Raw genomic sequence first — 27,214 nt, forward strand, 5'->3', positions numbered from 1 at the left:
CTGCCTTTCTGTTGACTTCTAGAGGAGTTGAGGCAGGTCCATATGTTCTTGATCATTGCCTGTGTGTATGAACTGTATGATCCAGCAGTGAGAAAAAGACAAAGGTAGAATTATTACTAAGCCTTTTTTGCATTATTATAATCTTCTGAGCGGTGCCTTACTTGCAGTCAGGTACAGGAGTCAAACAAGAGTGTCCCGTTGCCCAGGCCTATTGTTAACTTGGAAATTTGGCAAGTGACGCCTGTCACTGCTCCTCATCTGATACTCCTTCCATGGGCTGGAAGCTGCTTTTGTGCCCACTTGGCTGCTGGAGCTCCGCAGCAACTGCAAATGTGAGAACGCTACCGAATGTAACGCTTGGAGAAAAGGCATCTCCTGGGTAGTGACAGGCATTGCAAACGCAGGCTCATTTAAATGATGCCTGGGTATTTGCATGTACACTTTCGGTTGGGCATATGATGGCTTTTATTCTTAGATGTAGCTGAGGCTGCAGGTGGAATGTGCAGCAGCCTCAGCCCTGCCATCCCACGCCCCTACAGCCCGATGCCTCCAGTGAGAAAGGCCAGCGCAGAGTCTGTGCTCGCCGCACAAAGCCGGCAGCAGCCGCGCAGGGAGCACACGTCGTAAATCCAAGAGGGAAGACGTTTTATGCACGAGTCAGAGCTGGAGAAACGCCATTAATTAGCAAACTTTTTCAATGTATTGTTGCTAACAATACAGCTATTAAATGTGGTATTATGTTCACTTGTATCATCTATATTTTTAATGGAAAATCTTATTAGCTGCAAGACGATCAGAATTGAAATGACCACAAGTCCTGTACAAAGACAGTTAAACATGTTGGTCATAATTCAGCCTTTCTATAGAATGTTTTGGCCTTGACAAAGGTGCATCAGGTATTTGATATTCTCCTAGCACTGCTTCCTAGCCTCAGTCATGATGGAGATCTGCACTCAGAGCGCTTTGCAACTTTGTATGGCCTGATTGCAAGTAGAGATGAAGAGAGGTAAAATATTGCAGAGCTAAATCCTGCAGGCCAGATGTCACACAAGTAAAAATGAAATGCCTGGATGAGAACAACAGACTTTTGTTTACATGAAAAGATTTTGAGTAGTGGTCTTGAGTTTGGGATGTCAGTAGGGCTGGGATTTTGCCTCATGCAAGCAAGACTTGATCACACCAGTGCTGATGGTGCAGATGTAACTGTGTGCTTACCTAAGCACTCAAGTAATCCCTTCAGTTTCTGAGAGAGTAATACATAATGTTAAGCATGTGCTTAAGTGTATCTCTGAGCTATGCAAATAATTGATTTCTGTATTTAAAATATAAGTTCAAAGTAGATCAATTTGGAACAAGCATTTGGCAACCAAACAGACATTAACAACATGATTTTAAGCTATACTTTAGTAGAAGCTACATGATTTATGCTATGTACATTTCTATGAAAATATGAATAAATTACTAATAGCATTGTCATCTCCTAACTCCTAAGCACAGAGATTCTGGTTAGATCTGTGTCTATTTTTCTGTACAAAAGACAAAATCAGCATTTACTTTGATTTATATAATTTCCTAAACTAGTTCATGTACCCACTGAAATGTTAGCATGCCAGTCCATCCTTTGATGATTTTACCTATACACTCTTCCATGGACGCTCATGTAAATAATGACCTACTGAAGGAAAAGTTGATCAACTGTGTTCTTCTGTCATGTCCAAATAAATGAAGGCCATGCTGAAACCCTTTAGTTAACTGCTCACAAACAAAAGCTTTTTCCTTGAAGCTTCCTGTTTTCCTGAAAGTAATGTTTCTTTAAAAAATTAGAATTGATACATTAACAATTATACATATTTTTCTACATGACTTATAAAATTACTTAATGTAGCAAGCATTACTGAGGAAATTAAAATTGTTTATTGATGCAATTTATCTATTTTCAGGTGTTTCCTATATACGTTTACTAGGAAAAAAAGGACATCCAATTAAACACATTCAGAAATGACCTGAGATGCTGTTTTACTCAGCACATGATGTTACTGATGCTATAGTATAATGGGTTTCAGAAATGAATTGAAATTTTGCATGCATTAGAAATCTCATTCCCAATATATTATAGCGTACTATGGGGGAAGTACACAAAGGACACGAGCCCTCCCGGTTCTGAGCATGAGCCAGTTACAAACTGTCTATCCTTAGGAAGAAACTTGCTAAGAAACTTGCACTGCTACATGCAATTTGTCCTGCAATTGTTCAGTAAAGGTTTCTTTTCTATCTTCTGAAGCACCAGCTATCGCCCGTGATCAGAGACAAGATACCAAATTAGCTAGATCACTGATCTAATCTAGCATAAGAAATGCAATACTGACCAGTCAAAGCTAAGGTTCGTCAGGCCCAATATCTGTGCCTTGAAGTGGCTGCTACTAGACCCTTAGGAAAGAACCTGCTTTGTACACAAGGCATGGACAGAGAGTCCTTCCTCTCCTCATATCGCCTGCCAGCTTCTAGCATTTAGTGGTTCAGAACCAGAGGTCACATCCAGACCTTCGTGTTAAATAGCCGCTGATGAATTTGCCCTCCATAAGTACTTCCAATCTCTTTTGAACCGATTTATTCTAAAATGTCCATCCATGGTAATGATCTTCACAGCTTAATTAAGTACTTTTTGAAAATGGATATCACTGATATCCAGAAGAAAAATACTGGTTAGGTGCACCTTTGATCTGATGGGGATTCTTATGTTCTTAGTTATATTATGCTGACTTGTGATTATGCCACAGTTGTCTTCATTCCTTGAAAGCAAACACAGTTGGATTTGTGTGGGTTTTCTGTAATTTTCTATCAGAAGAATAATTTAATCTTTCCTTTATATTCTTCCTTATCACCCTGTTTATGTCTGGCCTAATAATTATATTTGCTGTGGGATGGAGTTACCCGCATCCCAGTTTATATGTCACTCCCTTGGATTTTGCACCTCATTCTCACATGCTAAGGGTTTGTGTTTTGAGTAGAATTAGGACAAACTCTTGTTTTAGCTTATGAAGAGTTGTGTATATCTGTTGCAGTTCATGTGATTTTACTCCCTGGGAGCTTTGCTTTGTGTTTTAGCTTCCAATGAACATACACTCAAAGTGTATTTCAGTTAAAGCCATTGATTTTACCTGATTTCAGGTCAAAAACATGCAAGTAGCAAGCATCACATGATTTCCATCCATCTGATTCTGGGTCACTGACAGATTTGTGAATCCTTCAGTGAATCTGTGGTGAATCCTTGTACTGCTCAGTTGCTGCTTCCGTTCAGTGTACAAGATGTGCCATGGAGCAGCCCTTGTCTGTTCAGACTTTTGTTGTCCTTACTGATGTCAGGAACACCCAGAGGCCAACTGGGAGTCAGGCACAGTTCTTCTAGGAGAACAGAGTCCCAGCATTAAGGTTACCTGGACGCTCCCAGCTGGGAGTCGGGCACAGTTCTCCTGGGAGAACAGAGTCCCAGCATTAAGGTTACCTGGACGCTCAGTTTTAGCATGTTTGATTCACACCAACCTGAAAGATGCAAATCTTTTCTCTAGCCCTTGGCCATCTTGTATTGGCAGTGCCTGTTGCTCACACAACTCGTCAAGATTGTCTCTGAGTGCATGATCCTTTCACTTGGTGAACATAACATTGGGCAGTTATTTAGCACATTGCAGCTTTCTAACTAACAGTTCTCCTTAGATAGGTAAAAAGATAACCACTTTTTCAAAAACTGTGGAGTGCAGGACAAGCATTGGTCCTGTTTGGGGTTTTTTTTTCAGAAAAGATACAGTTCAGTGCACTCCTTTCATCAGTTTGTTATTTTTTAGATACAGTTATAACTTCTCAGCTCTCAGACTCTGGCTTTTGAATAAGACGTCTCTATTTGGAAAGAAATTACGCTACTTTTATTAAGTGAACAAAACAAATTCTATTCTCTATGGATATTAAAGATGCTAAGTAAAATATGGCAAAGTACTGTAAAATTGATAAAGAACAGGATTAATCCCAGCCAGTCAGGCCCAGGTTTGATGCCCAGCCTTGGGGGAAGCATTTGGGATACTAGGATACCTTTTGGCAAGCCTCAGCCTGTGGCCATAACAGCCTTAATGCCCTTCGAATTGCCTCTTTTCTGCAGGATCCCACAGCTCACCTTTTCAAAACAAGACAGAAGCACAATAATAAGATAGTCTGCAATTTGCTTAGGGTAGGCCTAACCTAGGAAGATAAAATGCTGCCCTGAAGAAGCCAGTGAAAGTTTTATCATTGATTCCAGAGCAGCCAGGGATTCCCCCAGGTCAGCTATAGTAAATATGCCTAAAGAAAGGGCTCATAATTTAATCACCAAAGACTAAAATTGCCACCCTGAAATCCCCTGCTTAGCCATTACCCATCGCTGAAAGTCAGTGATCTCTGCAAGGGTGTTACTTTTTTGTTAAATGCTCACACTGGCTGGAATTAGGCTTCCGTGTACCCCCAAACCTGTTCTTCTTGTGACACTGTTGAGCATCCCAGCACTTACCTTACAGCTTCACCTGATCAGTCCAGAGCACCATGCTTGGCAGTGTGGGGACACTTAGCACCGGGCTGCCAGAGTGAAATCCAGACCTCCGACCTTGTGCAGCTTGAGCCAGTAGGTTCAAAAATAGAAAATGTTGCCACAATTCTGTTGTGGACTAACCAACTCATAAAAGTACTTGTCTCAATTTGATTTCCAGCTGAGAGCGTATCCCACCTTACAGAGGAGAACACAAACCACTCTCTGGCAAGCAGATCCCCTTGACAACTAAAGACAGCAGCATCATTCCTGCTGCATGAGCAGGTACAGGCAGGACTCCTATACACCCTACTCATGTCGTCTTCCTTTTGGGGAAGTCCTTCGGCCTAGTTTTATGAAGTGAACAAAGCAAACGACAGTCCTTAGGACTTTTGCCATTTGTCAGGAACTTCAGATGTCTGACAAGAGTCATGAATGACATGGTTTGTCCAAAACTTCTGGACAAATGACTAGTGTGCGCTGTAGGTGCTGCACGGAAAAACTAACATGGACCTACCATGCATTCGTCATCTGAGCGTGGTGTTGTCAGTAGGTCCAGTATATCCACAGAATGTAGGAAGCCCTGTGTGTCCCACACGTTTCATACATGCATATTTTAGTCCAAAAAACTCCAGGCAGAGAGATGGGAGCCCTTACACACACACGTATACCTTCAGGGGAGGGTTCCAGACATTGCATACTGGGCAGACAGCGGCACCTCCTTGCAGGTGGAGCTTAATTCATGCATGATGAACGCATGTCTCCACTGAGCTTGCTCATTTTAGGTGACTCCCGCTGAGCATGTTGGCTCTTTTAGATCCCATGCTGATGCCCTAATGGTGTGTTTGAGCCCCAGCATGTCAGGCAGGGTTGTAGATTCAATCTGGACAGGCCACCAAACCCAAACATCAAGTGTCAATACGCCTCCCCTTAGACACCGAAACCTTTTGAGATCTGGCCGTCAGAGTCTGTAGAATTCAGGGTGCTCACACCCACACAAGTTTATTATTTGTGTGCTTCTTCTTTTCAATAGACAAAATACGTTGAAGTAATTTTAAATAATATAGAAGGCAAATTCATTAGAAAAGCAAACTGATAAACTTCCAATCGAAACTGAAGTAACACAAATACTGCTCAGAGGAGTGGGCCCGTTGTTACAGCAGTCACAGGAAAGCTAGAGGCTTCAGCAAAGGTGAAAACAAATTTTTCTCTGTTGATGAACTGATATTCCTGATATTTATTAACTTGGGGTACAAAGATGGGTTTGGTCTGTAAGTTAACTGCAAGCTGAAGATGATTGCTGTGTAGAAAACTTTCAGGAAAGTGAGGCCAGGTTTTGGCTCCACCTGTATGTATTTGGCCACAGTAACTGAGTTTTATTCAAATAACTTTCTTCTTAATTTTATAGAGCATAATTTACTCATATTACTATTTTAGGAATGATTAAAAAAATTAAACATTTTATTAGAAATGGTACTGTCTTCCGCATCTCATTCATTGAGTCAGTGTGCCGGGACAGGATTTCTAGCATCTCCAGTGTATCAGGACAGGAGTGACAGTCGTACTGATTTAGCAAGGTAATGAAATTAAATTATACCAGCAATTATTTGTGGACCCAGTGTACTCTCCTAGCTGCCTGCAGCTTGCTCTTCCCAGTCCTTTCTGCACAACCCAAGAGGAGGTCTGAATAGGTTCTCAGCTTTCAGTTGATGGTCTGTCAAAATTAATATTCAGAGATTGCAGCTTGTAACAAGCACATTTATAGTCATATGAGAAGTGCACGGTTTTATGGGAGCTCTCTATTCAGAATTGTATCTGTCTTCAGAAATACATGTACATAGCACAAAGGGTGAAAATGAAACAACTCCACTGTTTCCTTCTTGGTAACCTGGGTTCACCTGTGTGAGATGAGTTTAACCCTTTTATGAGTGTTAAGAGCGCTGAATATTGTATCGTAATGGCACAGAGACAGGAAACTACACTTTTTAAGAGCAACTCAAACCTTTACACTTTGTGCCTCGGGCTGTCTTTTCAGTGATTTGTACACTTTGATTTGGAAAAAAAAAAATCCATTAATTGCCAGTATCTTTCTGAGCTACCCTACTTTTGTACTAAATGAACTTGAAGCTCTAGAAAGAAGGTGCTAAACATGCTAGGCAGCTTTTTGCGTGTTAGAATACTGTCCATAGGCTGCATGATTTTCGCCTTGATGCACAGAAGAAAAAAAAATAAAATCCTTGGATCTGTGAGGTTTCCAGTTTCTAAAAAGAAAGTGTTACTTCCCCTTTAAGTCTGGAGCCGTTCGTGCGTGTGTGAGAGTGTGTGTGTATGTGTGTGTGAGAGTGTGTGTGTGTGTCTCCTCCTCTTTGAGTGACACAGCACTTAGATATGCCTATCAGTAACTTAAACCCCACAAACTCCACCTTCTAAGTGAGGAAGCTGTGGGTTGATGGAAATGTAGTGAGCAGATTGAGACAGACAGTGAATCATTAGCAAACTGCAACGCCAGGATGAACTTGTCTGGAACCTAAAAGGAGAAAACAGTCTGAGAGTCCTTTGCGGTGCTGGGTTTTGCTAAATACAGCCAAAGTGGATCTAAAAGCCGGTTGATCCCCAGTCCAAGATGCTGCTGGTTTCCCAGCGGGTAGAAGCACCACGCATGGAGCCACATATTCCAGTAAGTAGCATTTGAAATCGATATGGACTGGAAAAGTAGGAGTTGATTTAAAAGGACTTAAACGCCCTCGGAATAGTTGCTCGCCCGGACTCGGCGCGGCTGCAGCCGGAGCCGCTCTCAGCCGGGGTTGTAAAGTTTGCAGACGCGGCTGAAGAAAGTGCCCACCTTGTGCTGGCTGCGCCCGGCTGGTTGGGGTTTGGGGGGCTGCGCCGGGGCTTTGAAAGAGAAGAAACCAGAAACTTGGGGTGAGAGCTGATGTCAGTCCGGGGAGAGGAGGGAGGCTATCGCTTGCGGCGGGAGGGAGGGGGTCCCTGGGCTTTAAAATGGTGGTGAACAAGGTGATCTCCGGGGCGGCGCGGTCTCCGGCACGGCAGCGGGGCAGCCGGTGCGTGGCGGCGGAGAGAGGCCGGCTCCGGGCGACGGGGCGGGCGGGCGGGCGGGCAGCGCCCGGGGCCGGCGGGGAGGGGGCAGGCACGCCGGCGAGCCCCGTCCGCGGCCCGGCAGCGGCGGGGGACGCTCCGTGGGTTTTCGTGTCGTTGCTCGTGTGGCGACGCGCGGGGAAGCGGCGGTGGATGCTGCCGGTCTCGGCCGGGGTGAAACGCCGGCGGCCCGGGGGCGAGCGGGATGAGGGAAGCGCCGGTGCGCCCAGCGCCGCAAGCCGGTGGTATCCCTGTGTAAACACAGCCGTGCGGCCAGGCTGGCTCAGCCCGGCGCTGGGGGATTTTCATTTAAACTTAGAGCAAACGGGCAGGGAAGGATAACCCCTCATCGCAAGGGGACTCCTCCGGGAAGGTGTCACACGTAGAGAGGCTAGTGTTGGTCCGTGTTGTTATTTTTTTTTTTTTTTTTTAAATAACTCCTGGTATTTGTGTTGGCAGCGGCGTGCCTGGTTATTTTGGGAGTCTGAAGCGCGCGTTATATAGGCAGGATTTTGAACAAAAGGCTCCGCCGAGCCCAGAAGGAGCCCTCGGTTATTCCTGAAAAGAGTGTGGAGCCCAGCGTTCAGCCTGCCTTTTGGCGAGGTTGCGTGTGTGTGTGTGCGCGTTTCTCGAAACGGGAATAGCCCAAAAGTGAGGGAGATGGTGCAAACGCGGCGTGTTTGCCACTCTTGCCGAGACTATACGTGTATTTGAAATAAAATGCATGCTGACTCACGATTTAAACTGTTTTGGTTTCTCATCCTGTGATTAAGATCGAGGTTTAGAGCAATTGCAGGGTAAACAAGGCGCTCGCTGACTCGGTCCCACGTCTCCTCCTAAGGCAGGGGCTGCCCCTCTCCCCCAGTCGATAGGCGATCCCTCCTCCCGGTCCCTCCTCCGCCGCCTTCCCCGGCCTGTTGCTCGGCCCGGGGGAGCGGCGGGGCCGAGGGCACCGCGGCTTTTGTTCGGGTTTCGCTGGCGGGGGGTTGTCACCAGGGTGACTCGGAGGGATCCCGGGGAGAACGGCCGTTTCTTGGAAGAAAACGGGCTTTGGTTTCCTTTCACACCGCCCCCCCCCCCTTCCCCCCCCCCCCGGAACAATAAATTAAAAGGCCGCTTTTGTTTTCCACGGTGCTCCCGGCAGGGCGGCGGGGGAGAGGCGGCGGCGGCGGAGCCCGGGGCTGGGGAGCGGGAGCGGGGGCCGGGAGGCGCCGCGGAGCCGCGGCCGCTGCCCGACGCGATCGGCTGGGCAGTTTCCCCGCTGCAGCGGGCGGACGCGGGATCGCCTCGCCTCTTCCCGTCGGGAGGAGATCAGCCTCTCGGGCACCGGCCGCTTGTAGGGAGCCTCCTTGGCACGGGCGCTGCACGAAGAGCCTGCCGCCTCCTCCTCCGGCACCGGGAAGGGGGGGGGGGGGGAGGCCCGCAGTCCCTCCCCCGCTGCGCTCCCCCGACCCGCCAGCGGGGAGATTAACTGCGTCTGGCCCCTTCCCCGAGCCGGGGGCGGAGGCGCCGGGCTCCCCCCGCCGCCGCTCCAGCCGCCTCCCGCTGCCGTGCGGCCGCCCCGGCTTGGGGGCGGAGGGGGGGGGGGGGGGGGGAGCACCGGGAGGGGCGAAATACTCCCCCTGTTATATAATGTGAGTGTTTCCCTGCTTAGCCCTGTAATCCCCGGGTAATGCCTAATGCCCGTGCCCCTAGGGGCTGGGGGGGGGCAGAGGGGGGCTGCCCCTCCCGGAGCTCCCCCTCTGGGCCGAGCTGATGGGGAAATAAAGCTGCTGATGTGCGAGATGGACCATATGGTGCCTCCAGGAGAGAGGGAGCCGGAACGGCCTTGAACCTGCCGGACCCAGCAGCTGTTTGCTGCCCCCCGCCTCCGCCCCGGGCAGCTGATCGGCTCGGCCCCCCCCCTCCCGCCCCCGGCTCGGCGGCAGGCGCACGGGCATCCCCCGGAGAAGCGGGGGCCTTGCGCCCCCCTCTGCGCCGGTAGCGGCTTTTCCCCGCCACCCCCAAACCGGGCTACCCGCTGGAACATACTTTTGTGTATTACCGTGTGAGAAGCTGACTGCAAGTAGAATAACAGCGGGGGTAGGCACTAATAAGGGGGGGGGGGGGGGGGGGTGTGCCAGATGCTCGGGAGACAAACATACGCACCGGTGGGAGAAGCTCCCTCGCACGGGGGGCTGCTTGCCTACGGCCGCGCTCTCCAAGTTAAAGGCAGGCAAGAGCAGTTTGAGTAAGTTATACGCTAGCACCTAAAAAAGCAGCGATCCAGTTCTGGCACTGACCATTTTCAGTTCTCTCTCCCTGCCATATGTTTGGAAAGGGAAAAAAAAAAAAAAAAGGCAATTTGGGAAAGATGCTCTCAGCTGAAGGGAGGAGGTGGGCTGAGGGAGCGAGATACAAGGAAATTCCATGTTAGGAAAGCGTTAGCAAGGGGTGACTTCTAATGTTTTCCTGCCACTGACGTTGACAGTGACACACATGTGTGGGTTGAAATTGGAACGTCACTGAGTTTTTAAACTCAACCAGGAAATAGTCTGTTGCTCAGGGATAAAAAACAAATAGTATATATTGTAAGGCAGGTAACATGCAGTTAACAGCTCCTCTTGAGTGAGTGAAAAGCTGTTTAATGTTTAGAATTGAGCAGCTCAAATTTAATTTAGCTTTTTATTTTCAGAGGGTTTTTTTTTAACTTGAGGTTTTTCATCTTTATTTTTAATCCTTTTAACTAATACTTCAGAATCAGAAAAGCAAATATTGACAGGGCTTCACTTTTAGTCCCTTGTAACTAAGTAGTTCGAACCTGCAAAGTCTCTTGGATTTTTTTAAAGCTAAGGTAGTTGTTAAAGGGTTTTGGGGAGGATTAGTAATTACAGGAGGCAGTTATATTTTATTAAATTCTTTTGTATGGCTTCCTGTTACACAGGTAGAAGTGTTTTATAAATACAATGTGTTTGGTTTTGGTTTTTTACTGACCTTGTTACAAATGTTACAATGTGGTAGCATTCAGAGATTTAAAATGGGATTAGGGAGCTATTGTGCTAGATGCTTTCTGAACATACAGGAAGATTTACTGCAAGAGTTCATGATCCAAGGTATCAGGCTGACACTCTTGCCCTGACCTAAATGGTCGCTAACCTGCCTGGATGCAAGTGTAGGACAAGGATCGACCTAGGAACTGGCTTCATGAGAGAGACAAAAGTTAGGAAGGCAGAAGGTAACACAAGGGCAAGGATAACAGTAAGTAAAGTCCCTGAGTCGTCCTGTAGGTTAAGTACAGTGCAACTCACTGGTTCCCAGTCATTTAATCAATAAATGTTCTGTGTTACTTGCTACTCTGATGAAAGTCGCCTTAAAATAACTTTTATGAGTACGTAGCCATGGGAAAGTGAAGTAAATCTTGCAGAAGCTGTGACAAATGGATTTATCCAAACTGGGGGATGGAGTACTAGAAGGTTGTCTGAGCTCCTTAAATAGGGAAAAAGGCAGGATCCCCAGGTTTTCATTGTTCCCTTGTGCTGGCTGTTTCTGAGTGTCAGCATTTTTCAACATTTAGGCGAAGGTGACTAGAAGTTACGATTCATTAGTAATTGGTATGGTCTCCAAATAAAGATAGCTAGATCAGTTTAAATGACGCTGGCGCCTCTCCAAGGAACCCTCTTTATATCTGACACGTTTGCCACTCACTTCTTTAAGGCACAATTAATATTGTACACTGCTATTTTTTCCTCTATGGGAAGAGCAGTAGTGTAACTCATTACGAAGGCTTTCTACCTGATGTTCCAGTTTGACTTGCTATGTTAAAAAAAAAAAAAAAAAAAAAGTATTTTGAACTGAAGGAAGCAGAAGACACACCAAGGCTTTGCGTTGAACTGTTTTATATCAATATTGATTTTTTAAGGGGGGTTGTGTTATAAAGAGGGAGCTTTTATCCCCCTGAGCTCTTTGGCAATTATCTTCCTGCCATAAATGTTGATACGCACATAATGGATGTAACTAAAAAATCTCCTTATCCCAGCAGAAAAGGCTGACTGTTTGTTGGAGCAGAGAGAATGCTGAGAGTGTGAATAGACAAACCCATATGTCGCTGGTGAGAGAGATAAATGATGGACGAACAGGAGTTGGTTACTATGGATCAGCACAATAAACCAATTCCCATCATACACCTCTCTTAATAATATACCAGTTTCAATGCCATTGACGGGTAACCTAGGTAGCACCAGTCAACTGTAAGTTTTTCAACTGTTCTTTTATACATCTCAAAGAACAGTTGGGACTGTTCTAATTTTTTCAGATGTTGAGTGCTAAAATTATGCAGAACTTCCTTCCTTGCCAGTAATTTTGAAGGGGAACTTCAGAGCATTGCTGTAAAATGCCAAATGTGCACGATACCGTTGTGTACTCACAGTAGGTTTTGGTTCGTGCACCCATAAAAGGGGTGCACTCGAAAAGGCAACTGCTTAACAAATATGTGAAGAAACTGTTTAGGCGTTTAGTACTACCCTCATTAGTGTTGTTTCAGATTGGACCGGATATTGGAAGATACTGGAGTATTGTTTTAAGTGAAAATAGCAAAAGAACAATGCTGTTTTATTTTAAAAAAAAAAAAATCCCTGCAGAATAGGCAGTGATCAATAACACAGTTTTAACTTTCTGTAACCCATTTCAGGGCTGCCAGCAGCTGAAGGGAAACTTTGCAAAACAGTCTGTGCTTGCATCACGGTCTCCTTCCCGTGTTCTTTATTATTACTGCTAGCGCTTTGCACAGAAAATTGAAGTCTTTGTCAGTTAAAGGTTTCACTTTATGTCCTTGTCTTCTGGTAGATATTTTTCATTGCAGTTGCTATGGACCGGCCTGTTAGCTCTGTGCAAAATGAAAGTATATCTCAGGGTGACAGCGTAAGCAGGGCTCATGGCTCTTGGGATATGACTCCATCGTTTTCCAAGTCACCAGTTGCGCTACCAGAGAGCGATGCAGTCAGAGAGGGATAACTAGCAAATGCAAATGAGCTATGAAGAGTCTTTATTCCTCTTGGGAAGCCTCCTCACTGATAATAATTTTCTTTTTTTAAACGGAAGAAAGTGTATTACTAAGTCATTACTTTCCTTCAAGAGGAAAATACTTATTTTGTGCAGCATTTACTTGCAAGTTGCAGTAGCTCTTTTCAGAGCTGTTTACTTTGGTGTGCATCTCGGATGAACTGAAAGGTGTTTGTTAGGCCGGGCGGTAGGAGAGTATACCAGTCTTTCTCCTGTCAAGGCCCAGCCTAGCAGTCCTTTTTCATTTTATAGTAGATGAGACTCAGATTTGATCCTAGAATTAAGGGCTCAAGGATCAGGCCCTTGAGTAGGGAAGGGGGATTATTATGTGCCCCCCACCCTGCTCACTCTCGCCTGTTGGAGGAAGTGAAATGGAAACAAAGCAGAGCGAAGGATATTGTCTCTGCAGGCTGCATTTTAGCTGGCCCTTTGCGCCTGTGGAGGAACAGTTGTGCCCGAAGGGTAGAGCAGGGGCAAGAGTTGTGGGTTTCCTTCCTCCCCTCCCTACCACGCAGCCCAGCCAGTTGGACTGGCTGGGGGATATAGGCTGTGCCCAGGGAGCGCGCGGCCGGTGGCTGTTTCCGTGGGGCCAGTGAAGTGCCAGCGGGGCCCAGGCATGGGAGATGCAGGGGGATGCAGGATTTCGTATGGCCCTTTACTCCGAGCGCTGCCTTATCACTACAATGAGCCATTGATAAGCGCTGACCTGATTAAAGGGCTGCTGCTCAGGGGATGCTGGGGTGCTCCCCGGGCTGCAAGCGGGGGCTGCCGGACTGACCAAAATTGCTCTTTGGGAATGGGTGGCCGGGCTGAGGAGGGGGAAACCTGAATTCATCGTCGTGCCCTGTTGAAAGGGAGGTGTTGTATTATGACTTGTTGAAACCTATTCTGCTTTTCCCTGCAAGGGACTTGGCAGTTTTATTGATAAAGAAGCGTTACATAAGTACCCCATCAGGCACGTCCTAATTTGTTAATAATTGATGATCTGGGTAGTACAGAAATACCGGTGGTGTTAATGCACTCCCACACTGATCTGCAATCTCCGCAAGCCCCCCGTTTTGCTTTTACTTTAATTGTTACACAGGCTTTTTCCTTTTTTCTTTATCTTTTGAATTTACCTGGTGATCCAACCGCAGGTGCCTGTTGTGCTTTCCCGTTCAGGCAGGGACAGCTGGGGGCTTAGCCTGTCGCAGACATGATATAGATTACCTCTGCAGGGGAGGGTGTTAACTACGTTATTGTTTCACCTCATGTCAGGCAATCTATTGAGTGGCATCAGTGTTAGCCCAGGGGGAAGCCAGTTTTTTTGCACCTTCCACCTTTGGAGGTAAGGCGTAAGTCAAGTGGGACGGACACGGTGGTACGTCTGCAATTCCCGCGCCAGGATTTGTCAGCGCAGGGAAGCCAGGGCGCTTTTTGCACAGCACAGAGCAGGCACCCTTCAGTTTCTCTCCTGATAACGGGCTGTATTTGCATGGATTTAAAAACCGGCTACTTTTGTTGTGCCGCAGCTAGAGAGATCGGCAAAAACATTTACTTCTGTTGATACGCACAAAAAAGAAATAGTTACTGGATATCATCAACACGATCTGGCTGCCTCTTTTGTCTTGCGTTGTTTTTCTTTTGCATTTCTGTGGAAGTTTCTTTTTCTCTAGAATTAAGTGCCTCAGAACTCCGAGCAGGTTCGGGAGTTACACCTACCCGAGACATACCTATTTATTGTTTTCAGAATAACACAGCACATTTACTCTGTTGTGGGCAATGAAATCCATTACCTGCATTAAAATCAGAAGCAGCAAGGTAACTTTCTAGTTATGTTGTGAAATATAATGCCATTGTTCGCTTTTATTAACATCTCGAGGTTGATTATACGGCGGTTAGAAGCCTGTTCTACTGTGCAAAAGGCTGTCTTTAATTTCAAGTGGTTGATCCTGATCAGGCAGTTAGAGCGGCTGCAGCAACAATTGCTTGGAGCTCTAAATCACATTTGTCACAAGATCTGCCTGGTAGTATTGGCTGCTCGAAGACTTACTCCAACTTTTCAGCGTTACCCTTTGGTTGGATTGCAGTGGTGAGGGACTTGCCAATCTTGCCTGTTCTTTGTGCCTAATTCTGAAAGACTGGCAAGCTTTATGCTATGTTTTCTGTAGAGGGCCCAGCTTTACTAAGCTGCCTGTCTGTCAGGGATTAATTTAACCTCTAATTACTACATTTTCTTCACAGTTTGCTGCACATGAGCGTGTTATAACAAAAGCACAAAGAAGTATGTCATTTTATTTAGCCACTACTCTGAAATTAATTTAGAGGGTATAGAGTCAGATCTGACACACTTGGTGTTAAAATAATTGTGCTGGCATTAGAATTAAAGTACATAATCTTGTTGTTTCTAATGATACAACAGTACTAGTGTAAATAGAGTTGTTAACTTGTTAGTCATAGCCACAGTAATAGAAATGATATCTAGTTGCAGAGATATACTCAAATAAGCATAGCAGCAAAAGTTTCCTCAAAATAATTCATGATTTCCCCAAAATAATTCATGGTTTCTGCTTGATTCCCATCTAGCATTTGGGTTTAGGATTACATGTCTAAGAGTAGGGTTTTTTTTTTTTTCTAAAAAGATCTTCCAAATTGCAATAAACAAACATTTATGATGGCTTGGGTTTCTTCCAGCTTGGATAATGATTTTTGAAGGTTTTTGGTTGGTGTTTTTTGGTTGTTTTTTTTTTAACATGCAGCATCTTGGGAACAGTACAAAAGGCCATATGTCCTCTTCTGCCTGCTCACACTGACATCAGCGATGCCGCAGTTCATGTTGCGTTGAGAGCAGTGTATAGTCTTGAAGGAAGGGAGTGAGTCTGTTTCTGTTATGAAACATAGGGTGACTTTCTTCTTTTTCAGTTCTGTGTTCTGTAATATTTACAACAAAGATTTTTTTTCCTTTGGGAAGGTTTGGATTGGGAAATGCAGCCTATCTCCAGTTTAGGTAAATGTAGTTAAAAGAACTGTTGTTGTTACATAAGAAATTTGTAGTAGCTGTCTCTTCCTTCTGCCCCACGTCCATCACCTCTGAGCAGGCTTGTTGAAATGACTTTGAAAATGTAATTTCTCACATAGGGTTGGATCTGCAAAATCATTGGTTATGTACTGACGATTTATTTCTAGTGGAAGCAGAAGATTGGTTGTATATTTTTGTGTCATGCATTTGAGTTGTAAAGCATGGGCCCAACTCAGTAATTCTACTTCAGTAAAAACTGTAACTGCATTTGACGGGAAACTTCCCCCAAAGATTCCCCAAGGTCAGATAGGACACAGTTACGGAGTCAAATCTTGTAGTCTCTATCTCAAAAGAAGAATTAATGTGGCATCGTTATCCAGGCTTGTGACAACAGTGGCACGGGATTGCCAAAAAGACTAATGGAAGGAGATGGATGATTGATTCTCTTTACAGTAGTAGATCAGGTTATTTCTCTGAATTCTTTCTTCAGTTCTCTCAATTCCCAAACTGTAACCAGTTACTGTAATTATTTACTCTAATTACTTCCAATCTACAAGTAAAATGAACATAAATTAAGATCAACTGATGTAAGGGACGGGATGGTTCAGTGAGCTGACAGCAAGGTATGGAGATGCTTTTGCTGATCAGTAGTTACATGGGATGGCTGTTTGATAGCTGTATGGAGTGAGTGGTAAGTCCCTGCTCTAATTTTTGTGGATATGAGTTTTCATATAACAATTTGGAGATTTCCTAAGGTAGAAGCCAAGCCTGAATAATGCCTACTCTAATTTCAAAACTGTCAAGATTTTTTTTCAAAGGGTCTGAATATCCGTAGCCCCACAGGCCTCCAGAAGTGGAGGCAATTTTTCGAGTAAATAGTTCCCAGGTTCTTACTTGTCCATTGTAAAATGGGAATAATGGTGCTTTACCTTAACCTTCACACTAAGCATCCTTAACTAGTTAAATATTTTGTAAATCATAAGTGCTTGTTACTAGCTGAGGTCTTTAGGGACTTTTCACATAGTTGGAAATTATATTCAAAATAAAGGCAGGTACATCTTACTCTAAGACCCCCTCAGTGTGAATGATAGTTTTATTTCTTTGCTTTGCCTATAATGCCAACGCAGGTGGATTTTTATTTTAAACACCCACCCACCCCCTGCCCCGCCCCGCCCTGACATCACATCATAGTATCTTCCTTTTTGCTGAAACTTCAGAATTTGATATAGGGGGAAAGAAAATTTTTAAAGACAAAAATGGCATCTGCTCTCAGGCATGTATTTTAATGTTTCATTCTCCGTCACAGATCTTCATAGGTTAAGTTTTGGGCAAAGGTAAACAAATGAATATTTTACAAAGACATTTGTCATACACAGTTCCACTCACACACGAGAAGCTTTTTCTCCATACATTAGTATGTAACATTTAGTATGTAAACATTTTCATTAGTTTAAGAATAATTATGCAACACTCATTTCATGTGGTTATCAGAATAGATACTGAGTATAATTTCATTTTGCTTTGACTAGTTACTTTAAATCTTACTAGAATTTTCACAATTCCAAATTTATATATGGAAATAATTTCTGAATTCATCCGGTATTTCAATAACCCGGTAGATCATGCTGATGGTCAGGTACTTTTAAGGACTTCACTTTTCCTGTTCCTTTAACTTACTTATTTTCTTAATTAACTGTGTTGATTTAAATAGTCACACAGACTGAAAAAAAACCCAAGTATATACAATCTTGCAGTCAGAAATACAGGCAAAAGGTTTTGATCTCTGACTGCCAAATGGTGACTCATTGAAAAGGAATTTGTGTTCCTCCCTTTTCAAAGGGTTACTCAGTACCAAGCAGTAAATATCTAGTTTTGATGCTACTGCATTGAAATGCCTGACATTGTTGCTGTATTAAATCCAAACTCTGTAAGATTATTTGATCACAGGCTCCACGAAGTTTTGTTTTGTTGTTTTTCTCGATTAAAAAAACCTGTTGGGGGATTTCCTTCAAGCTTTACCCCGTCAGTTTGAGTACAGTCTAAAATGAAATATGTTTGGATTTTAATAACAGAGGACCCTTTCCATACTTTAAGCAGTGGGTCATTCAAATTATTTTTAAACACACAGGACCATGCAAGCACTAATTTCTTTCTAATTTTGCATTGGGTAGCATTAGACAAGGACATTGAACTTTGTCTAAATCAAAAAAATTCTCTTTGTCTTCCACATCAAGGGTTGTGTGCTAAGCATTTTCTAATGTTGCATTGCATAAAGCTGAAAATAAATTGTATGAAGAGATACAGTCAAAATCCAACCAAAGGCATGCCCTTTTTCTCAATTTCCATATTAATCTTGACTCTCTGTGCCATCTCCTTTGTCTTCCTGTTCTTACCTATTCTACGCGTTTGATGGAAGGGCACAAAGGCATGTTCGTCCTCCATCTCATCTCCTCTTCTTATTTATGGATTGGTTCATTTGAACTTTGCATAGCGTTGGAAGGATGTTTTCTTGGTTGCAGCAACACTTGTGTTTGACTTGAAGCAGAAGGAGAGTGCGTTCGGGCTTTTCAGGCTTCATGAGAAGTGAATCTTGGTCCCTGATCCCAGAAGGTAGATCAGCCTTAATTTCAAGTGAAAGTCCTGCATCTTCAAATAACTTCCCATGTCAGTTAAAGTTCAATATTCTTGAATTTCAGAGATAGAGATGAGTCAAATCTAAAGTTTAGGGCAAGTGTGAAAGATGTAAGAGAAAATGTAGATGTTTCTTGTGATGCCACTCTCCCCTCCCCTTCAGGGCTCCTACAGTCTGTCAGCTGTAACGGAGTGATTTGATTACTTTGTAGTGTTAAGCTGAAAGAATACATCTAAGTGCCTTGGGAATGGGGAACCAATCCAACAATCAAAACCAAACAAGTTAATAAATGTGAAGCATTTCTGCATGGTGCTGCTGCAGAAATGCTACTTCCAGAAATGCTTGGGGGCAGCCATGACTATTGGACCAGTCAATTAGTGTAAGTACGTTCACTGTACACACCACCATTAATTGGATGCTGGGGGGTGCCCTCTGTGTTTTGAAGGAGAAGTGTGTGTCTTCTGTTGGTTATAAATTGTGAAAATCTTGAGTGTCACAGGCTGAACTGTTTATTGCTCACCCCCTTGCTTCCCAGTCACTCTACAATACCTGAAAAAAGCTTGGCTTAGGCAGTCTTAATTGTCGTTTCTTTAAAATTGTTCTGGCTCTACACATCATCTACAAATTCTTTTTTTCCCCTCGTCAGCTCTTCTCTCCCCCTACCCCAGCCCCTAAAAATCTAGCCAGAAATAGAGCATTTGAGTGACTGTCCACAGAGGCAGTTTGAAATCCAAATTATCCGCTCGGACTGGTTTCTGATGCCCACGTGCCAGGCTACGTACAGTCTGGAGTCAGTTGTAAGGACAGCGTGCGTAGAAATATTGCGAGCTACAGCAACGGTGTCAAGTGCTGTTGTGTAAGAAAACCCCTACTACTCACCTGCATGGAACTGATTTTGGATGTTGGTACTTGTGCAGATAAGGCGCGGGTTAATTACTGGAAGTCTTATGCCAGCCTGTAGCTTTAATTTTACCATGTCTAAGAATGCCAGTAATGGCGAACTAGTGGGTAAATGACCGACTCTGGCTGCCCACGAGTCCTCCCTTTGGAGCATCTATATTGGTAACTACATGTCTATTATTTCAGGATTTAAAATGGTCACCTGCTTTGCAGCCTTCAGCTAGTCCAGCGAATGTCCCTTCGTTGGCGTTCACACCCGGAACAGAAACAGGTATAGGCCTTTATATGAGGACTGCAGAAAATGTACCATGGAGTGCTTTGCCATCTGCTACCCAAAACGTAGTGAAGCAAACTGTTAAACTTCGCGTGGAGCTTAGGGCTTGATTAACTTAAATTACCCTCCTGTTGTACATGTTTGCAATGCCGAGGGGATTAGATGGCATATATTTGCAAGAAATACATGTTCATTATTAAGAAAGGTTAAGCAATAACATCCAGTGGTCATTTCCTTTTGGAGCATAGCTCTGTGTCTGTAGCGTAATTTGTTTGTTTATGCATACTGCTGGATCCCGGCGAGGAGGTGGACCGGCACTGCAGGCGCGAGCTGAGCTGCTCTGGGGCACTGGCTGGCCCGGCTGCGCGGGCTGGTGCTGCCCGAGCCGCTGATGGAGAGCCAGAGACCTCAGGGCGTAGAGGTGAAGAGGTCCAAAGTACGAGGAGGCAATGGTAGGGGAGAGAAAGCCGGGATGGGCTGGGACGGGCTGGGACTGAAGGGAGGACAAAGCCAAGGAGACAGAGGGAGAGCTGAGGAAGCCAGGCAGGTATCTGGGGGGAGGATGGAGGCACAGCAGGTCCAGGCCCACCTCGGGAGGGCTGGGATCCCTCATGTGCCTGGTCCGCCAGATCCAGCACCTCCTTGCTTCCATTCAAGCAGTAAGTGTTTCCTGTGTGCAAACTCGTTCTGTGCTCCTTCAACACTGACTTACAGACGGTGCTTTTCTTCATCTCCGTTCTCTTTTTTAAGTTTGCGACTCTTATTTCCTTGTACTCCTGCTTTCATGCCTTTGTTGTGATTGCTCTGCTGGAGAGATTGGACTCTCTTAGCAGCAGTGACGAGATGCTCCAGGGAGCTAACCCTGTGTCGCCTCTTCAGAGGCAGGCAGAGCTGCGGCAGGGAGCAGGCACAGTGCCGGGGCCGCACACCTTTGATTGCCCTGGGATCACGGGCATGTGTTGGTTTGGTTTATTTTGTTAGCAGGATTTTTCTTTGGGTGAGTACGGTGCTTAGGCAGCCCAGCTACTGAAGAGGTGACCAAAGCACGCAACTGCTATTCAGTGTGCAGCTGCGGTACGTGCCGGTTGGCTTTGAGCCGGTGCTAACACTGCGACAAAAGTCAAGGTATGTCTGCGCTGCTGTCCTCGTGTAAATTCATGGGTTCAGGCAGAAATAGTGAAGACCGCTTTCACCTGGCTAACCTACGGGTTACTGCCAGCAGGACAGCTGTGGTTGCATGAGCAAAGTTTGAGCTGCAGAAGTTGCTTAAGACATTAAGTAAATAATCTGGCACTTGACCCACATGGAACAGCAAAAGTGCCCAGAGCAGCATCGCTAGCCTTCCCCGGGCCGGCCTCGCAGGCACGTCTGCATGAGATCAGTGCACCTCGCTATGCCCGGGAAGCTGGTTCAGAAGATCAGCTGAGCTGCTGATGAACCATCTTCCCATATCTCCTTCAACAGAAATTTGGGATCTTAAGGTGGCCTTGGATTCTGTCAACGTAAGACAGTAATGTTCTCTTTTACAGCTGGTTCTGAAGCATTGTAGCTTCTCCAAAGTAAGGAGACGTAATTCAGTGTTTATAAAGGCAGACGGGAAAGTAAAAGACTCTTTGGTTCTCTCTGAGAGCTTTTTCACACGTAGAAAGAATGAGTCACTCGACATTTCATTATTGAATAGGAGCTGATTTACAAGTGTGTATGCTCTAAGATGAATGTCGGTGGATGAACTCCTATAGTTTCTTCCATGACCATGCTGTAAATGAGCTTCAGCCAGTTTGATGTAATTCGTTCTGTAGCACTGTGCTGTCTTTTGAAATGGAAGCATCATCCTTCTTACGATCTTCTGAAGGCTAGAAGGCCGATTAACATGGGAATTCTTGATTAGCTTTAATTCACCTCTACTACTCCAGGAAAGCATAGTTCCTGAATTGCACAAAGAAAGACTCTTCAAACACGGATCCAAATCAGCATACTGGAGATCCTGTTGGTAGGTGTGGTGAATATGATTAATATTTACTTGATGCCTTTCATCTTCCAAGTACTTTACACAGAACAAGCATTTCATCTTCACAAAAGATGTATGAGTTAGTGAAATAAGTTTTACTGTCTCTGCTTTATTAATAAAGGCAGGGAAACTGAAGCAAAGAGATTAAAGTAGTTTGCTCTTGGTTACAAAGGCGGCCAGCGCTGAAACTGTGTAATTTCTGGTTTCTGTTTCTGTGTCCAGACTTATGTCTCTTCTTTGTAAGAAGAAGCAGCAGGACAAACTTTTGAGTGAGAACATCATAAGAATTTAGTGAGGCAACTTAGCAGATGTTGCAGCTGCCCCTGCGGCACTTACGCTGGTGCCCTGCTGAGTGATGCGCTGTTCTCCTCCCTTGGCACTGCAGTCTCTCATCCACCCTTACGGAGGCATCACCACAGGTTGCTGCTTGAGTTGCAAAGCATCCGTGGACCTTTTCTTAGGCTGATATAATGGCTCAGTTTAGTCACTGGTCTGGCTAGACCATTGGAGACATACGTATGTGTTGAGATTTCTGGAGTAAAAGAGTTTCTGCTGGGGTGAATATGATGAGGTGCATACATGATTTTATTCAACTCAATGACTTCTTGAGATGTTCCTTTGGAGATGCACTAGAAAGTGCTTAAATTATATTGTTGAATTTTAAGCATGCAAGTGGTCTCGTTAATATGGACAAATTATTTGTTTACCTTTGCCTTGGATAGGGCTACTCATAGAGCTTGATTTGAGTGTATGCTCAAGCGCATTGCAGAATCAGGGCCCTAGTTAACAGCGAAGGGTGTGTCACCCTGAACTGCAGACTGGCAGAGAAGTTGTTGAGGGCCCAAAGGTAGTTTTTGGTTTAAAGAGCTTCCTATCAAGATGAGTCAGTGGACAAAGCTTAACATCTGAGAAAGTTCTTATCTGAGAAGGCATCTGACCTTTTGAAAGAGAAACCTCCTTTGTCGATGCCTACGAGTTGTGCACCCTCTCTCAGATTGTACAGCCGGTTGACTGTAATGGAAATCCTCACCTGGGGAGACCGCGCTGGCCGAGCCGGGAGCCCCCCTCCCTCTGTGCAGGGCAGAGCAATTGCATTTTAGTTCCTCCAATCCCACCTTAATGAAGGAAGAGAAGATGCCCTTGCCTGAAACTGGAATCTGCTCAGAGACGGCAGCTGTGGAAGCCACTTCGTTTAGTCTAGATTTGACTATAAATTCAGTCTCCTGTTTCACGTGGAGTAACGATTTTTACGCTGCAGTGAGGAATCACTCAGCGAGAGAAGGGAGACAGGAGAGCAGAGAAATGCAGCCCTGCTCTCCTTGTAAGGCCATGGTTCAAAATGTTTAATTAGTTGTTTCGAAACGGTGGCTCTTCTCCTTTGAGGAAGGAATGATGTATCAGCAAAAGCTGACCAAATTGATGTAGCAAATCAATTCTATGGTAATCCGTTTATTTAAACTTTGGTACTTAATTTTGTAAGCTCTTCTCAAGTGTTCCTGTGCTCCCGTTCATTAGCTGGTATTCTTTTATGCTATTGCTTGGAGGTTTGTGCTGCAGATAGCAAAATGGCCAGGACACGCCACTCGAAACTGCCTCTAAATGTAATTCAAGCAGGTCTACAATAATAGTGCTAAAAGAAGAGCTATTTAGCAGCATTATTAATGGGCAAAGAGTTCAGGCAGGATTATGAAAAAGTAAATTTTTATTAAGAGTGGAGGAGCTAGAAGAATGGACTGATTGCCCTGAGTCCTCTGGGCCCTCGAGCAATCAATTTCCCTTTCTAGTATTCAGTTACTTGCTAATTGTATTGATTTTTATCAAATATGTGTACAAATCAATTTTATATTTTAGTGCTGTTAAAAGCTTCCTTCCTTCCTCGCAGGCAGTGCTGCTCTGATCATTCTCATTGTCTTCCTTTATTTTAATGCTTTTATCTTAATGCATATTTTTGTTAGGACACGCATGTTTTTCTTTAGGACATTTAACCGGGTAGGGTTTTTTACCTAGATGCTCAGGGTTGGAGCAAGTAGGCGTCAGTCGGACAAAACCTCTGTGAACTCAGTGGAACTGTCTGCTTAAGTAAAAATTGCAGGAAAGGGATGTGTTGTGTTGTAAAATGGGTGGGTGCAAGCGACCATATAGTGTGACCCCCTGAAGAGCAGGAAGCACTGCTCGCGCAGGAGGTGAATTGTGTTGCGGAAAGATTGTAACTAGAAACAAAGAAGGGGATAAATGCTGAACATGACGCACTCTTATTGAATAAACATGAAGTTGGGGTGACAAAAATTAAACTCCTGAAATAACGCGAGCCGTTTTATCAGTATGGCCTCCATCGTTTCTGAAAACCGAGTCACTCGGGCACTTCGAGTGAAGTGGATGCTGGAGACATCTCTAAGCAAAGCGAATGTATTGAGCTCTGAACAAAATAAAACAACATTCTCCATTTGTGTTTGTTTATGCCCATGGCAATTTAAATTGTTCCTGTCAAACGTACCTATTTTCTGAGATGATAGCACACGCTTGCGCTCTCTTTTTAATGTAAACTACACAGTTTGGAGTTGAGGAGGATCTCTCTGGCTGTGTGTGTAAGCCTGAGAAATTGACTCTCGTAATTGAAATGTTTGGGGTATGTACAGCGCTGCCAGAGATGGTGGGGGAGACTTTGAACTTTTAATGGTGTGAGCAGTAGTCATGAGAACAAGGAGAGTTAGAGCTCTGCTTTTCCACTTGCCTCTGACTTAATATTACACTGCAGAGTTCATGACGCTGTGTTTTCTGCTCTTATTGCCAAGGCACTTAAAAAAAAAAACAACCTTTTTCTTCAGGAGGGAAGAGTTGCATTAGCAAGTGTCCAGGTATATACACATATCCAGTAAAAATACACTTTACATTAAATAATCTAATACAGTGGTAGAAACATAAAGCATTTTAAATTTTACATTGATCACTTTGGACTTTTTTTCTTTTTTTTTTCCTCCTCCCTGGTTCCACTGATGTTTCTTCATTACACAGTGATCGCAGCTGGGAAAGCCAGCAGAAACCACAGGTTTCTCTCGTCTGCCAGTAGCTGCTCCCAAAGGCAGTGGTGCTGTGGTATGAGAAGACATACCCAAGCCCTCCTGCCAGTTCAAATGACACATAGGAACCTGGGTGGTGGTTCAGCAGGAGCCCCCAGACAACAGCTCAGTAAGCAGCAGGCGTCTTTTGTGCCCCATGACGTGGTTTTGCTGTGCTCCCTAGCTGCCACGGCAGCTTTTCTTGCTACGGGGTTCTTGATATTTTCAGATCCAGTGCATGCACCACAACCATAATCATCAGTATAATGTTTTAGAAGCTGGTTAGGAGAAACCAGTCTTATTCTCCTTTGATCTCTGTGCGCAGTGAGATTCCTCACTGCATTCCCAGCTAGAGCGAGGGGGATGTATTCTGCTTGTGTGAATAGCTGCCTGCCCCTGGAAGCTGGCAGGCTCCGTAACCCGAAGGGCAAGGGCTCAGTGGGAGGAGAGCCTCTGCTAGCGCTGCCTCTGGCTCGGCATCGTCTTGCGAACGGTGAGCGCGTTTTTGTCATTAGGTTTATACAGCACTTCTTGTACGAGAAATCACAAACTGGATAAGCTGTATGAGGGGTCATTATAACTCAGAGAAGATAAATGTACCAGTTCTGCTGGAGGCTGTCCTCAGGCTGTTTGTTATGTGTCTCTAACACTGTCACTACATCACACACTTCCTCGATCTCCGCATTACCCTACAAGCCTGTCTAATGGGATCCTCTGTTGCTGATTCCGGCTTACCCTGACCTACTTCTTTCTTGTGTCCCAGCAAGCTGTCAGGAGCTATCAGAGCACTGGGAGCTGAAATAAACACTCACTGAGGGGAAAAGCAAGGCTGTCTCTAGTGAATTTAATTAGCTTTGTTTAACTGGCTTGTTTGCTTTGTAAATCACATCATTTTTAGTCAAATTTAAGGGATAAAATATCTGTAATTAAAATCAAATGATGCACGACCTTATTAAAAGTCAAGGGTTTTAGAAGTTCAGTACAAAAAGTCATTTCGTTTGTAACACATATGCAGCGCTCTGAATATTTTAGGAGGAAGAAGGATGGATTTGAGAAGCTTTTTCGTTTTGGGGTCTTTCTTCAGACAGGAGGGAGATTGTTATTATTATTGAGTCAATATCTTTACCTTTCCTTGAATTTAGGAAAAAAAAAAAAATCACTTTTTAAATTAAGACTTGAGTCTTTTCATCAATATTGCAAGCTTGCTGGATAAAATTTTTGAATCCAAATAAAGATTCTTACTGTTTCTTTCTGTCCTGTGGCCTAAGCATCAGTATATTATCCATAGTTTGAATCCTTGCTGTTGTGTGAGGCCATGGTTTAAATCATGGCTTCACTTTGCACTTCTGTTGCATTTTTGAGCATTAGAACAGAAGTCATTGTAATTTTGGCTCTGCCAGACAAATGAAGCACTGACTCTGCAAGTCATCACTGGGTTGAATTTGAAAGTGCTTACAGTGTTTTTATCAGACAGTATGTTATGTCTTTCAGGTGCTTTACTGTATTTCAGTGTGGCGCGTATTTCTTTTAACAATTGATGTTCTTGCTCTTGTCAGCATAGGGTCTAATCCTCTTGCTGTTGAAAGTGATAAAAGCACTATGAATTCCTAATATGTCTTATCAAAATTTGGCTAAAATATAAAATGTCTGACCCCAACTTCTGATTCTTCTTCAGCAGAAATATGTTTCTTCCTTGCACCATGCATGCATATTGATAGAGCCTCCTGAGTACATGGCTTGTAGAAATACACCCATCCTTGTGCTGAGCTGCAGCATGAACAGAAAAGGATTAAAGGACCGCTGAGAAAGAAATGGGTATGGATGAACTAGCAGTGTGCAAAAAGGTAAAATACAGGATAAAATGACTACCCGAGAGTATGAGAGGAATTCAAGATCTGTTTCACAAAGCTGCAGTACTTCTTCCAGTCCTTTGAAAAGGATGTAAGATTGGCCTGTACTACCTGTAGTACTGCCCTGAGAATTACTCGTGGTAATAATTTAATTGAGGAGTATAATGAGCAGCCTGATTGCTCAATGACTTCTGAGTAACTCACTAACTTACTGATGACTGCGAGATTTCAGAGAAGGAAAAGAGAAATGTTCTTTCCTCAGTAGGCGTTTTGGAGGTCCCTTGGCTCCGCTGGCGCCCGTGGGGCAGGAAGCTCTCTGCCGTGCCAGGGGTGGAAGTCGTATGGAAGTCTTACCAAAAGAAACACATTGGGAGACTTCAGTGGTTTGACAAAATTGAATCAAAACAAGAATAGCCAGGTGAGTGGGGTAAACCAGCACTAAGCTGTTAAGTCAACTGAACTAGGTTTGCTGAGTTACAGCAGTGGGGAATGGGGCAAGGAAAGCTGAGACATCCCAGTTGAAGAATTCACATATCTTCAATGACTGAAGATATCTTCTTCTGAATGGAGAACAGAAAATTTGAAGTATTATAACTTCAGAAACTTTGCTTGCATTCTGCCGCTTTACCGGATCCTGTCTCTCCCTTGTGGATTGAGGTCTTAAGTATTTTTGGCATCTGTAGCTCAGATGTGTAGAGTGGGAGGAATACAAGTACTTCTCCTGGGTCATCGCTCCAGAGAAAGTGGGTGAGGTGGGTATCGTGGAGCTTTTATCATGGGCCTGGAAGCAGACGTGTTTTATAATCTGATCCAGTGT

General features: G+C 44.4%; 1 protein-coding gene across 2 annotated transcripts in view; it reads left to right on the top strand.

Annotated features, from left to right (window-relative positions):
- Positions 1-7,058: 7,058 nt before the first annotated feature.
- The window catches only part of MAMLD1 (mastermind like domain containing 1), an 85,944-nt gene continuing 65,788 nt past the window's right edge, over positions 7,059-27,214 (top strand). For both annotated transcript variants that reach the window (XM_050901724.1, XM_050901725.1), the window contains exon 1: positions 7,059-7,223. In XM_050901724.1, the coding sequence (XP_050757681.1) occupies positions 7,170-7,223 (54 nt within the window). In that variant the 5' untranslated portion in view covers positions 7,059-7,169. The remainder of the gene's footprint in view (positions 7,224-27,214) is intronic.

The sequence above is a fragment of the Gymnogyps californianus genome, chromosome 9, assembly GCF_018139145.2.
Source record: "Gymnogyps californianus isolate 813 chromosome 9, ASM1813914v2, whole genome shotgun sequence".
In the NCBI taxonomy this organism is placed as follows: Eukaryota; Metazoa; Chordata; class Aves; order Accipitriformes; family Cathartidae; genus Gymnogyps; species Gymnogyps californianus.